The sequence below is a fragment of the Sparus aurata genome, chromosome 7 (genome assembly GCF_900880675.1).
Source record: "Sparus aurata chromosome 7, fSpaAur1.1, whole genome shotgun sequence".
Taxonomy (NCBI): Eukaryota; Metazoa; Chordata; class Actinopteri; order Spariformes; family Sparidae; genus Sparus; species Sparus aurata.
In genome coordinates this window covers 4,194,307-4,208,034 of record NC_044193.1, presented here as the reverse complement: position 1 = coordinate 4,208,034, position 13,728 = coordinate 4,194,307, and the positions used below count along the sequence as shown (strand labels likewise).

General features: G+C 42.6%; 2 protein-coding genes across 2 annotated transcripts; both read left to right on the top strand.

Annotated features, from left to right (window-relative positions):
- Nucleotides 1-340: 340 nt before the first annotated feature.
- LOC115584705 (uncharacterized) lies at nt 341-6,768 on the top strand. The gene is made up of 6 exons (XM_030422313.1): nt 341-539; nt 4,948-5,292; nt 5,594-5,680; nt 5,833-5,937; nt 6,053-6,090; nt 6,185-6,768. The coding sequence occupies exons 1-6, from the start codon at nt 500-502 to the stop codon at nt 6,344-6,346; spliced, it is 777 nt and encodes a 258-aa protein (XP_030278173.1). The 5' UTR covers nt 341-499; the 3' UTR covers nt 6,347-6,768.
- A 1,246-nt stretch (nt 6,769-8,014) lies between these two features.
- Nucleotides 8,015-10,057, top strand: LOC115584707 (classical arabinogalactan protein 9-like). The gene is made up of 5 exons (XM_030422315.1): nt 8,015-8,061; nt 8,790-9,197; nt 9,353-9,457; nt 9,573-9,610; nt 9,705-10,057. The coding sequence occupies exons 1-5, from the start codon at nt 8,022-8,024 to the stop codon at nt 9,816-9,818; spliced, it is 705 nt and encodes a 234-aa protein (XP_030278175.1). The 5' UTR covers nt 8,015-8,021; the 3' UTR covers nt 9,819-10,057.
- The last annotated feature ends 3,671 nt before the right edge of the window (nt 10,058-13,728 follow it).

The following is a 13,728-nucleotide window of genomic DNA, read 5'->3' as shown; positions in this document are numbered from 1 at the left end:
CACTGGACTCTCTGTGCGCCTCCCTTCCCAGGTTTTCCCTGCCTGTCTCCCTCCCACCTCGTTGGGGACATTCACCCCACCTGTGGCCTCATCTATAAAGGCATGGCCTTTCCAAGATGGCTCTCTCTCTCTCTCTCTCTCTCTCTCTCTCTCTCTCTCTCTCTCTCTCTCTCTCTCTCTCTCTCTCTCTCTCTCTCTCTCTCTCTCTCTCTCTCTCTCTCTCTCTCTCTCTCTCATCCAGGACCTTTCACCACACCACTGATTACTGACTGACTCACTTAAATTCTGTTCTTACAATACATTCATGGTTAATTTAAGTGGTCGCTGTGTGTTTCTCACTTCTTTGTTGTGCTCTTGAACGAGCTGGGCATGACAGAGTCTAATAAAGAGGGAGGAGAGTTGAGTGTGTGTTGTTTGGAGGACGGGCTCATCATAAACAAGTTCCTGGTTTATCAGAGAAGAAGAAGAGAGACGGTCTGAAATCACCAGAGCCTCAAACATGAAAATCCATCAGATGTTGACCTGCATCTTCATCCTCTGTGAGTACACTTTTACATTTCATCATCTGTGTTTGTTGTGTAATTTTTCTTTAGTTTCTGTAGTTTGTCCGTTAGTTTTGTTGAACAGTTGAACAGCAGACTCTGTTTTGTCACTTCTCATATCAGCCAGTATTTCTGTCTGTCTCACCCCAATTTGATGGTTAGGTTGTTCTGTCTGGTAAGAGTCACTTTCTAAAGAAGTTCTTTACAAGTAGTTTAGACAAACTCAAAGTAGTTAGACAAGTAAAGACAAACTCTTTTGTTTAAGACCGACAATCTGCATTCAACTATTGTTTGTCTGTACTTGTTTCATCGTTTTTGTTGTATTTGTGTGACTGTTAAAAAAGTATGGTTATTTTTTTTCTTCAGCCTACCTACTGATGTTGGTTAAGCTTTACAACACAGGAAACTACCTAATTTATTTAGCAGAAAGAAACTGAAGCAACAACTTATGGAAATAGAGAAGTTGATTCTTCTTGCTTTTGTTAGCTTGCAGTTAACCACTTTGGTTTTCAACTTGGAGCTGAAGAAATAAAGGTATTTGTCATTATTCTATTTTTATCAGCTAGAGCAGAGGAGCTGCAGCAGTGAAATGTTGTTAGCAGCCTGAGAGAAAAGCAGAACAGCACATGCAAACAAATTTACAATTTCATTTTCATATGGGAAATGAAAGCCAAAGCCTTTGTCCCTGTTGGTATGGGGGGCTGGATGGCGATGACAATCCACATAACGCCCACTCTGCTTGGTGGAACAGGTAAGGGCCTCATGAGAAGACCCAAATCCCTTTTCAACGGGTGACATGAGCTTGGATGGAGGGGACTGTTACCTCGCCCTCCCGGCTGGAGAGAAAATGGTTGTGACTCAGCTGTAGTCTTGGATGACCCTTTGGTAGAAGTTGGCAAACCCAAGGAAATGTTGCATAAAGGTGTAGGCCACTCCTCCCATGACTTGATCCTTGTGGGCTCAGGCTGAAGCCTCCGCTGGGCTACCACGAATCCAAGGAAACGGCTTACTCTCCAGGACTCTCTGCAGCACCAACCTCACTTGCTAGATGTGTTCGTCATGAGTTCTTATAGAAGATCTGTGTGTCATCCAAGTAGACAAAAACACAATGGTTCATCATGTCACGGAGGATGTAATTAATCAGGTCTTGAAAAACAGCTGGGGTGTTAGTAAGGCCAAAAGGCATCACCTGATAGTCGAAGGGACCAAGGGGGTTGTTAAAAGTCCTATTCCACTCGTCACCCTCACAAATGCGGACAAGATTGTAGGTATTACCAAGGTCCAGTTTGATGAAGATCCTTGCACAACACAGTGGCTTGAAGGATTGATCAATCAGATGAAGAGGGTATTTATTCTTCATCGTGAAGAGGAGATGAGGAGGGCTTGATCAAGCCAGTAACCATGAAGTTGTTGATATACTACTCCATGGACTCTCTCTGAGTGTGTGACAGGTTGTTCAGGCGATTGGAGGGGAGCGAAGCACCATGGAGAAGATCGATAGCACAGTCATATGGGCAGTGAGATGAGAGAGACGGGGCTAGTTCTTTATTGAAAAAGCTTTTGTCAGGTCATGGTACACTGGTGGCACTAGGGACAGGTCAGGAGCTTTAGAAGGGATGGTGGCAGATACCTTTGCAGGTGTGGCAGAGGAATGGAGACAGTGGGAGTGACAGAAGGTGCTTCTTTGGCAGGGATCCTCAATTTTCACCTGTCTATTTGAGGGTTGTGTAATCTGACTAAGGGGAGACCCAGTACCACTTGGGAAGTGGGTGAGGGGATGATGAACAGCTGGAGGAGCTCACGATGATTACCAGAGATGGTCAAGGCTATGGGCAATCTGCGATGTGTCATGGTAGGCAAACACTGTCCATCCAGTGCGTTTACTGTCTTGGCTGTTGGCTGCAGAGGTGCTGAGAGCTGGGTCACTAGAGTGTGGAAGTTGGAAGTAAGGTGCATCACTGAAAGCAAAAAAAAGCAAGGTTATATCTCTTGGAGATATGCACAAAGAACAACGAGAGAAAACTCATAAAGTGTATAGCACTAGTGGGAGCCATTTACCATGTAGTGCCGACGAAATAATCTAGCAGCAGCAGGTAGCGTGAAGACCAGGGCTTTTCAGCAGTTACTGATTGCCAATCTGCTGCAGGTAGATTGCTCCTGGTGAAGGTCAACAAGCACAGAAGCCAAAACGGCAAAAACACAAATCCAACACAGTAACACAACTGACTGTGACAAACTGCTCTCAGTAACAACTTCTGTGTGTCTGATCCTGATTATTTAATAATAAAAACAGCTGACCTTAACATTAGGGATGCAACAGTATTAGGTATTTTACCGTATCGTTCAATACGCCTGTTCGGTTCAATGCACAACTGCAAACAACGGCATTTTCGGTACGTTTCCCCGTCACAAAACTTTATCAAAACTCTGTGCAGCCGCGTATGCTGTGTGATCCCCTCAGGAGCAGAGGCATGAGAGCAGCACATTGTTTAGGTTCACCCTCACCCATTTTAGTAGTAAAGTGATCCCAGAACTTTATGAAGTATGCCGAGGGGATATTGAAAACGAACTGAGGCAAGCACACTACCTTGCTCTCTCCACTGATGGCTGGACCTCCCATGAACAGCGGCGCTGCGCCGCCATACTCATTTTCAGTGTTAGCTGCTTTATAGCGAGTGTTTTTGGGCTGCCGTGGTCTTCTCGTAAAAAAAGTGCCTGACGGCGAGGAGCCCGGGGACGTACGGACGAACGGACGCTCGTCACCCCCCGCTGACGGCGATTACGACCGTCTCTCCCCCCCCCCGGCTGATGGTGCGCCACTACACTAAAAAACTTCTGGGGATACTTGATTGTGAAATGAGGGGCTTTGTGCTGCAGACTCATCCACTGTATGAGAGCCACACAAGTGAACACCTGGCTGAAGAACTAGTGCATGCAGTTACTGAATGGAAGCTAGAGAGGGCAAATATCCAAATTCCTGTAACCACAGACAATGCACAAAGAATTGTGCAATTACCTTTACAATGCAATATTGCCTTTGCTAGTCTGAGTAGTTTTATATTAAGATATTGAAACTGTACCATTACCGTGGCCCAAAAACCGTGATGCATACCGAACCGTCAGACTGAGTCACTGAAGAGTCAGTCTGATTATCACACTGTCCGGTCTAGGGTTGTAAGGTATACCGGTACTAATTTTGTACCGGGGTACTGAGGCATTTAAAATGGTACTATATTGCATTTGGTTGGGACCGGTACTTGCAGCGCCGCCGGCAGCGCCCGCAACAGCGCGGCGACCTCGCCACGTGATGTCACCGCGTTGTAACTACAGCTGAGAAGACGAGGAGCAAGCTGGAGCTTTGGGAGAAAAAAGAAAAAGCAAGCAAGCCCGAGGAAACAGCTAGCAAGTGAGCGAGCAGCGTGTACTGGAGCAACAAACGGAGCAGGAGGAAAGCTTGGAGAGAGCAGAGAGAGAGGGAAAGAGAGAGAGGGAGAGAGAGACAGGGAGAGGAAGAGAGAGAGAGAGGGAGAGAGAGAGGGAGTGGAGAATGGCTGCTGCAACCGTCACCACGGCGCAACTTGTGGACAAACCAGGGGCGCGAAGTGCGATATGGCAGTACTTTGGCATAAATACAAATGAGCAAGGCGAGGCAATTAACGCTGATGCACCACTGTGTAAACGGTGTTTTAAAACATGCATGGCTAAGGGCGGAAATGGCTTCAACTTAGCCAAACACCTAAAGAACAAACACCCAGACCTGCACTCTGAGCTCAGGGAACGACAGGTAATTTACTCATGAAAAAAAAGCCACATTCAGTGCTAAAAGCAAGCGCCACCCCCCTTCACTCTTAACAAAAGTAGTTCTGGAAGAAAAAAAAAAATAGAGCTGGTTTGTTTATTTTAAAATTGTGTGCATTAGAAAAGCTTGTCTTTGTGGTATTTTATTTGATTTACTTTATATACATTAATATGTTATTGTACTAAGATTTTCTATTAAAATAAAGTCAGTAATGACGTTTTTTGCATTCTCTTTTTATTAAAAAAAAAGTATCGAAAAACATGTTGGTACCGATACCAAAATGTTGGTATCGTGACAACACTAGTCCGGTCCTATCCGAATGAATGATTCTTTACACTGAAGCTAAAGTCTGAAGTTTACATGTTAGTTGAATCTGTCAAGTACTATTTTTTTTTTCTGTCTCTGTCAATAATAAATATAAATTACAGTTAATCAAAGTGAATGAAATTGAAGTAAATGACATTTCATAATCCTCTGAATCTGCTGACCAAATAAAAATGGTGTTTGAACTGAGCAGCTCCCAATTTGACTCTGTGGATCTGTTAATTATCATCAAACTTAAGTATGTTACAGAAATATAGTAGCTATTGTTAATCTTTTTAACAGCTCTACAGGATCGAAACACTGGACTCATCAATGCACAAACTATTGCAGGAAAGGAAGGAGGAAACATCACATATGTCTGCCACTTCTTGTTCTCTGGAAGCAGGAAGATCTTCTGTAAGGAAAGATGTGAAGAAAACGACATTCTTGTTGAAACAACTGGTGACAGAGCTCGGAGAGGCAGATACAGCATCAAATATGTAGAAGCAGCTGATATATTATCTACTTCAGCTCTGTATGTGAGCATCACAAACCTGACCAAGTCTGACTCAGGGCGCTACACATGCAGACTGGGCAGAAAGTTGCTTCAAGATTCAAACACGGACTTTGAGATCAGAGTTGCAGATGGTGAGTTTGAAAATCTATGTGTAAACTGACAGCTGCTCAAATAACCAAGTATGTTTAGTTTAATAACTTTTTTTCAGAGCTGCATATTTTCATCCTTGTTAAAACATATACGTTTTCCTTCATTCATCTGTAAAATATCTGATAATATCTCACTGTAGTTGACTTGAATATTGTTGCACCAAACACAGTGATGACCTGCATTTAGCTCTGGAATAAAAATACACACACTGATTTTTAAAGAAAAGTCATCGTCAGGATTTGTTGCATGTCTTTACAATCCTATGTTGTTTTTGTTTCGAAGCTCCATTCAGATTGAAACCAACCCGGATTCTCCCACCTCCTCCAACATCAGTCACATCAGCCTCCATACCAACGCCATCAGCTGCAGGTGAAAGTTAAATGTTTAATTGATGTTACTTTTGGTTTCCACATGAATGGACCCTCAGGTCTCACATGGACCTGCAGGTCAGTTCTGCAGACTCTGATCATTTTATAATGAATCAAAGTGATTAATATAATTGTACTGTGCTGCTCAAACAGCCACAGGTGTGCAGCTGTATGTTCGTCTGACTCTGGTCGTCATCTTCATCGTATCATCAGCAGCTGTGCTGATATTCTGCAGGAGGAGGGCCAGTAAAGCTGAAGGTGAGGTGACAGAAACACAAAACATTTCTCACAAAACAAATTATTTTCCCAGAATGAAATGAGCTGAATGTGTTTTTAACAGTGGATCTAATCTTCTCACCTGGATGTTTTTCAGATCCTCCTGTGGAAGTTGAGCTTGTTAATGTCACTGAGGTGAGACTGAGTAAATTTGGGACATTGAGCATCATTAGTGTTTGTAAAACCAGCTGATATTAATACAAACCAAACCCCTCTTCAACTCCTGCAGGCCAACCCAGTGCACGAGGAGCTCAGAGAGGACAGACGGAGCAGATCTCCTCCTGTAGGAATATCTACAGTTTATAGTTTACCCTGGAGCCAGTTCGCTGAACAGTGTGTAAAAACTGTGGTAGTTGGACCCGGTGCCACAAGCCCATCAGGTTCTTCTTGATCATATCTCAACCTGTAAGCATCTGTGATTTTGAAGAGGAAGTTCTGAATGTTTAGTGAGAAAGAGGAAGGAAAAGCTGATGCACATATTTTATCGACTTGCTTTCATATGAAGTCACAGTTTTTAAACCGATTTGTCATCAGTCAGTCCTTTTAATCTGTTTACTGAGCTTTAGTCTATTTATGTTTTAAATTCCTCTGATGTAATGTTGCCTTCTTCTTGATTGATTTATTCCATATTTTTATCTCCCTTTTTTTGTTTCTTCCCTTTTCTGTTATGTTGCTGGTGTAAATACTTTTATTCATGTTAAATACTCATGTTGATTTATTGTGTTTTTACTTTTTCTGTTCTGCCGCCTTGTTTTTTCTTCACTGTAGACGAGGCTTCCTTGTGTTTTTTAATTATACAGAATAAAACAAAAAGGTTCAGTGTGGTCATCCTGTTTTTATTCTACTGGAGCACAAAAAACTAACCACAACATATTTCAAGTAGATTTGATTGGAAACCTGTTAAACTGGCAGATTTTCCACTTGTTTTAAAGGAGCAATCTTTAAGGCACGACCATATTTTTAGTTTGAAACATCATAAAATGAACTCACATCATCCACAGAAGAAACAACAGTGTTGATGTTACATCAATTACTTATATGTGTTGTGTTGCAGAGATGTCTTCTGAAGTTAGCATGCTGAACAGTCCCGTCTCCTAATAAACACCTTGTACCTGCAAGATGCTACAGCCCCCATAGTTTGAGCTGGGACGTGTGGAAACAAAGCAAGTTCACCAGATTGATTTACCGTACATCTTCTGAGTTCTAGTTTCTGTCTTTGACAGCACTAAGACGAGCTTAATCTCCTTGTTAACTCATTATCAAACACACTTCATTCAAACTGGTCATGAACAATATAAAACTCACCAACACAGTCCTGGTTCTTCTTTACACAGTCAGCTATAATGAGGTCAAAATAAATCCTCAATTCACAGAGTAAGACGTGTAAATAATTCGGCTCTACAAGCCATTTTCACCTGCTGCTGATGTCCAACTCTCTCCAGCTCCATCACCACTTCACCCGTCTTCTGTCCTCGTCTGCGGGTGTCTTCTCGTCCTCAGAGTTCCAGTCCTGGTCAGAGCTGCTGTTCATCACCTCTGTATTCAAACTGACCTCTGTCAGTCACAGAGGCTGTGTTCAGTCCCAGTCTGAAGTCCAATCATGTGAAGACTTCAGACTTCAGTCACTGAGCTCCACGGCTACCTGAAGTACTTGCTAACTGCAGCTAGTTGCTACAGTAAAGAGAATCAAGTCCAGTATAGTGAGCAGCAGTAGGAGGTTTTGCTTCCCCCTGTAGTTTATGAGCTGCCTTTTAATTCTGGCCATCTCCTACAAACAACCTTTAAGGAAAAAAAAAGACACTCAAAAAGGAACAAATATGTTAATGAATACAGAGATTTTCTACAAGTGTAGACATACTGTTGTATTTATTAACAAACGTATGACATGTGGTGTCGCTTTAAGTTCTGAACAAGCCTTACATTTGACTCTGTAGCGTAAAAAGAGTCTAATAAAGAGGGAGGAGAGTTGAGTGTGTGGTGTTTGGAGGACGGACTCGTCATAAACTAGTTCCTGGTTTACCAGAGAAGAAGAAGAGAGACGGTCTGAAACCATCAGAGCCTCAAACATGGAAGTTCATCAGATGTTGATCTGCATCTTCATCCTCTGTGAGTACACTCTGTTTATATATTTCATCATCTTCTGTGTTTATTGTGTAATTTTCTTTAGTTTCTGTAGTTTTTCCGTTAGTTTGTTGAACAGTGGACTCTGTTTTGTCACTTCTCATATCAGCCAGTATTTCTCTGTCTCTGTCTCAATTTGTTGGTTTCTGTGGTTGAACATGATGTTCAGTTATGAGTTATGAGTCACTTTAAAATTAAGTTCTTTACAAATAGTTATCTCATCGAAATCTAACAGACAAACAATTGTTCATCTGTACTTGTTTCATCGTTGCATTTTGTAATATTTGTGTGACTGTTACAGAAGTACGGTTATTTTCTGCCTCAGCCTGACTGATCAAGTCCTATAACACAGGAAACTACCTCATTTCTTTAGCTGAAAGAAACCGAAGCAACAATTTACAGAAATACAGAAGTCGATGCTTCTTGCTAACTTGCAGTTAACCACTTTGGTGCCAAACTCAGAGCTGAAAAACAATTATTATTTTTCATTATTCTATGTTGATCAAATCTCCAGCAGAAGAGCTGCAGCAGTGAACTGTTGTTCACAGCCTGAGAGACAAACTGAGAACAACACATGAAAAATAATTAACGATTAATAATAATAATTAATAATTAAAACCACACTCAGGGAATTTAATGAAGAGTCATCGTCAGGATTTGTTTTGCGTCATTAAAATCCAACGCAATCTATGTTGGCTTTTTTTGTTTTACAGCTCCCTTATTGTTGTCAGCCTTATCAGCCTCCACACCGACACCATTGGCCTCCACACCGACACCACTGGCCTCCATATTGGCCTCCACACCGACACCATTGGCCTCCACACCGACACCACTGGCCTCCATATTGGCCTCCACACCGACACCATTGGCCTCCACACCGACACCACTGGCCTCCACACCGACACCACTGGCCTCCATATTGGCCTCCACACCGACACCATTGGCCTCCACACCGACACCACTGGCCTCCATATTGGCCTCCACACCGACACCACTGGCCTCCATATTGGCCTCCACACCGACACCATTGGCCTCCACACCGACACCATTGGTCTCAACACTGACACCACTGGCCTCCACACTGGCAACATCGGACTTCACACCAACACCATCAGCTGCAGGTAAAAGTTTAATATTTAGTCAATGTTGCTTTTGTTGTCCACATGAATGGATCCTCAGGTCTCACATGGACCTGGAGGTCAGTTCTGCAGACTCCGAAACTCATTTTATAATGAACCAAAGTGATTAATATAATTGTACTGTGCTGCTCAAACAGCCACAGGTGTGCAGCTGTATGTTCGTCTGACTCTGGTCGTCATCTTCATCGTATCATCAGCAGCTGTGCTGATATTCTGCAGGAGGAGGGCCAGTAAAGCTGAAGGTGAGGCGACAGAAACACAAAACATTTCTCACAAAAAAAATTATTTTACCTGAATGAAATGAGCTGTGTGTGTTTTTAACAGTGGATCTAATCTTCTCAACTGGATGTTTTTCAGATCCTCCTGTGGAAGCTGATTATGTTAATGTCACTGAGGTGAGACTGAGTAAATTTGGGACATTGAGCATCATTAGTGTTTGTGAAACCAGCTGATATTAATACAAACCAAACCCCTCTTCTCCTCCTGCAGGCCAACCCAGTGTACGAGGAGCTCAGAGAGGACAGACGGAGCAGATCTCCTCCTGTAGGAATATCTGCAGGTCACAATCTGTCCTGCAGCCAGTTCGCTGATGACAGTGTGTAAAAACTGTGGTAGGTGGACTCGGCGCCACGAGCCCGTCAGGTTCTTCTTGATCATATCTCAACCTGTAAGCTTCTGTTGTTTTGAGGAGGAAGTTCTGAATGTTTAGTGAGAAAGAGGAAGGAAAAGCTGATGCACATATTTTATTTACTTGCTTTTATTATAAGTCACTGTTTTTAAACTGATTTGTCATCAGTCAGTCTTTTTAATCCGTTTACTGAGCTTTAGTCTATCTGTTTTAAATTCCTCTGGTATAATGTTGCCTTCTTCTTAATTTTTATCATTCCATATTTTATCTCCATTTTTTTGTTTCTTTCTATCCTGTGATGATTTATTCCTGTTAATTACTCATGCTGTTCTTTTTTGTGTTTTTACTTTTTCTGTTCTGAATTCTTGTTTTTGCTTCACTGTAGACGAGGCTTCTTTGTGTTCTGCTTGACGCTTGAGTGTTTATTCTGGGATATTGTCTTCCCAAGTTCATTCTCATTCTCAACTCAATATTAAATGATAGATTTGCAGATACAGCTCTATGCTGAATTGATGATTATGTGACGAAACAGGCCAGTTCTATTTAGTTTTTATCAAACAATTTTACTGTGTGACCTGTTGTACCAGTAGGGGAGACAAAGTAAATATATAGGTGTTAAAAGTATTTTTTCAATAGAAGTCTGTTTACCTTGTGAATTGTATAGCGGAGACAAAAATATGTTGATGTTGAAAAGTTCATCTTCTTGTCAAAATAAAGAATAAAAAAGGTTTTCCAACAGAAGGAAACATTAAATCATCAGTCTGTGTTGGCGTCCTGTTTTATTCTACTGGAGCACAAAAATAACCACAACAGAATTCAAGTAGATTTTTTTTTTTATTGGAAACAGGTTAAACTGGCAGATTTTCCACTAGTTTTAAAGGAGCAATCTGTAAGACATGACCATGTTTTTAGTTTGAAACATCATAAAATGACCTTACATCATCAACAGAAGAAACAACAGTGTTGATGTTACATCAATTACTTCTACTAGTGCATTGCCCGAAGGAAGCATGTATTTCTATAGAAAAGTGGGAGGTTAAGTAGCTTTTTCATGGATGGCCAAATGAGGCTGTGTTTAAAGGTGGGATGTCAGGGATATAATTGGCTGTTTTTGACTACTTTTGATTATACCATTATATTTCACCTTAAAAACTATTTACCTTGCCTTACTTGGTGTAATTATTTTTAGCACAACCTCACATGTGTGACTGTACAGTTATTTTTTCATTTTAAGGTACTATATTAACACTATGGACCTAAAATCACAAAATAACATAAAATCAGAGTAGAAAAAGTTAGTTTTTTTACTGTGAAAACCACAAATATGTTTAATGAACCAATTGCATTAGTTATAATGTAAATTTTTGTTTACAAAATTGGTGCATAAGTTTTTGAAATTTACAAAGTTATGTGTAACTATTTACATTTAAATGCAGGCAATGCCTCAGGCTCCTCAGCTCATTCCTGCCTGTTCTACATTCAGCCGTCTCCTCCTTGGTTTGCCTCACAACACGACTCCACTACACACTGAACACACCACACCAAACACTACATAACACACTAACTATACACTCCAAACACGCTATATGTCACAAACCTCTCAACTCTAAAAACTCGCTATCTCTATCGCCGTCTCCAACACATCACTGCTGCTGTCAATCATCCGCCGATGTCCCTCCCACATCTTCCTGTTCCTCAACAACCAAACTTGCTGCTTGGACACTTTCGTGACAAAAGCACATTTTTACCGTTTCTTCCTGCACCAGACACAAAGCAAATGTAACGGCAATGTTCGCGAAAAAAGCGTGGCGGACATTATTTACCCTAGGTCCGGTTTTGGACGTGCCGGTGCATCCGCTCCGTCAACTCGGTAGGTAACGTTAGGCCGTGTGGGTCGGTTAGCGGCTAGAAGCTAGCTACACACGAACATCCACAGATTCAGATCCCACTTTGTTGACCGCGCGTCTCCAGATCTGCTCAGACCCCAACAGACTTGGTCTGGACTTGTTTAATCTCATTACAATCCACAACAGTCAGTTTAGATGTACAGAACAGAACGGGACCGAACCGCCGGCAAAATCCCAGTCCAGCTCACGCCGCTGCAGGTATAAATCTGCTTGTGACAAAAGCACATTTTTACTGTTTCTTCCTGCACCAGAAATAAAGCAAACGTAATAATTTATTCACATTATCATTGCAGTCCAAGCAAATGCTTAGTTGCACACCACTGAACCACGCAGCAGCCATGTTGAAAGTCTCAGGTCAGTCTGATCCTGATCCTCAGAGATATTTGAGTAACACACACACACACACACACACACACAGACAGACAGACAGAGATTTCTCGCTTTTATAGAGAGATGTGTTGTGTTGCAGAGATGTCTACTGAAGTTAGCATGCTTAACAGTCCCGTCTCCTAATAAACACCTTGTACTGGCAAGATGCTACAGCCCCCATAGTTTCAGCTGGGACATGTGGGAAGAAAGCAAGTTTGCCACAACAAACTGACTAAATGTCAAAAACAGAAATCTTTTTTTTTTTTTTTCCTGCTTTTCTTCACTAAACAGAAAAATGTCCTACTGTACAGCTTCTGAGTTCTAGTTTGTCTCTTTAACAGCACTAAGACGAGCTTAATCTCCTTGTTAACTCATTATCAAACACACTACATTCAAACTGGACATGATCAATATAAAACTCACCAACACAGTCCTGGTTCTTCTTTACAGAATCAGCTCTAATGAGGTCAAAATAAATCCTCAATTCACAGAGTAAGACGTGTAAATAATCCGGCTCTACAAGCCATTTTCACCTGCTGCTGATGTCCAACTCTCTCCAGCTCCATCACCACTTCACCCGTCTCCTGTCCTCGTCTGTGGGTGTCTTCTCGTCCTCAGAGTTCCAGTCCTGGTCAGAGCTGCTGTTCATCACCTCTGTATTCAAACTGACCTCTGTCAGTCACAGAGGCTGTGTTCAGTCCCAGTCTGAAGTCCAATCATGTGAAGACTTCAGACTTCAGTCACTGAGCTCCATGGCTACCTGAAGTACTTGCTAACTGCAGCTAGTTGCTACAGTAAAGAGAAGCAAGTCCAGTATAGTGAGCAGGACAGTGTTCACGGACATCTTCAACACGTCACTGGAGACTTGTCATGTGCCAGCCTGCTTCAAAGTCTCCACCATCATCCCCATCCCCAAAAAGCCAAAGACCACAGGACTGAATGACTACAGACCCGTTGCCCTGACTTCTGTGGTCATGAAGTCATTTGAGCGCCTTGTGCTGTCTCACCTCAAATCCCTAGCCAACCCACTCCTGGACCAACTGCAGTTCACCTACCGAGCCACCAGGTCTGTAGACGATACAGTAAACATGGCCCTGCACTTCACCCTCCAGCATCTGGACTCCACAGGAACCTTTGCCAGGACCCTGTTTGTGGACTTCAGCTCTGCATTCAACACCATCCTCCCGGCTCTGCTCCAGGATAAGTTCTCCCAGCTCCACGTGCCTGACTTCACCTGCAGGTGGATCACAGACTTCCTGTCTGACAAGAAGCAGCATGTGAAGCCAGGGAAACATGTCTCAGAATCTCAGACCATCAGCACCAGATCACCCCAAAGCTGCGTTCTCTCTCCCCTGCTCTTCTCTCTGTACACCAACGGTTGCACCTCCAGTCAGTCCATCAAGCTCCTGAAGTTCACAGACGACGTTACACTCACTGAGCTCATCTCTGAGTCGCCTACAGGAGGGAGATTGACCATCTGGTGACCTGGTGCGACCAGAACAACCTGGAGCTTAACGCTTTAAAGACAGTGGAGATAGTCTTGACTTCAGGAAGAACCCTGCCCCACCCACCTCCGTCATCCTGTGTGGCTCCCCGGTCGACTCTGTGG

Coding starts and splice junctions, on each gene's coding strand:
- LOC115584705 (XM_030422313.1), top strand. CDS start 500: ATGAAAATCCATCAGATGTTGACCTGCATCTTCATCCTCT. Junction 5,681..5,832: donor ACCAACGCCATCAGCTGCAG/GTGAAAGTTAAA, acceptor CTGCTCAAACAG/CCACAGGTGTGCAGCTGTAT. Junction 6,091..6,184: donor AGCTTGTTAATGTCACTGAG/GTGAGACTGAGT, acceptor CAACTCCTGCAG/GCCAACCCAGTGCACGAGGA.
- LOC115584707 (XM_030422315.1), top strand. CDS start 8,022: ATGGAAGTTCATCAGATGTTGATCTGCATCTTCATCCTCT. Junction 8,062..8,789: donor GATCTGCATCTTCATCCTCT/GTGAGTACACTC, acceptor TTTGTTTTACAG/CTCCCTTATTGTTGTCAGCC. Junction 9,458..9,572: donor GAGGGCCAGTAAAGCTGAAG/GTGAGGCGACAG, acceptor GATGTTTTTCAG/ATCCTCCTGTGGAAGCTGAT.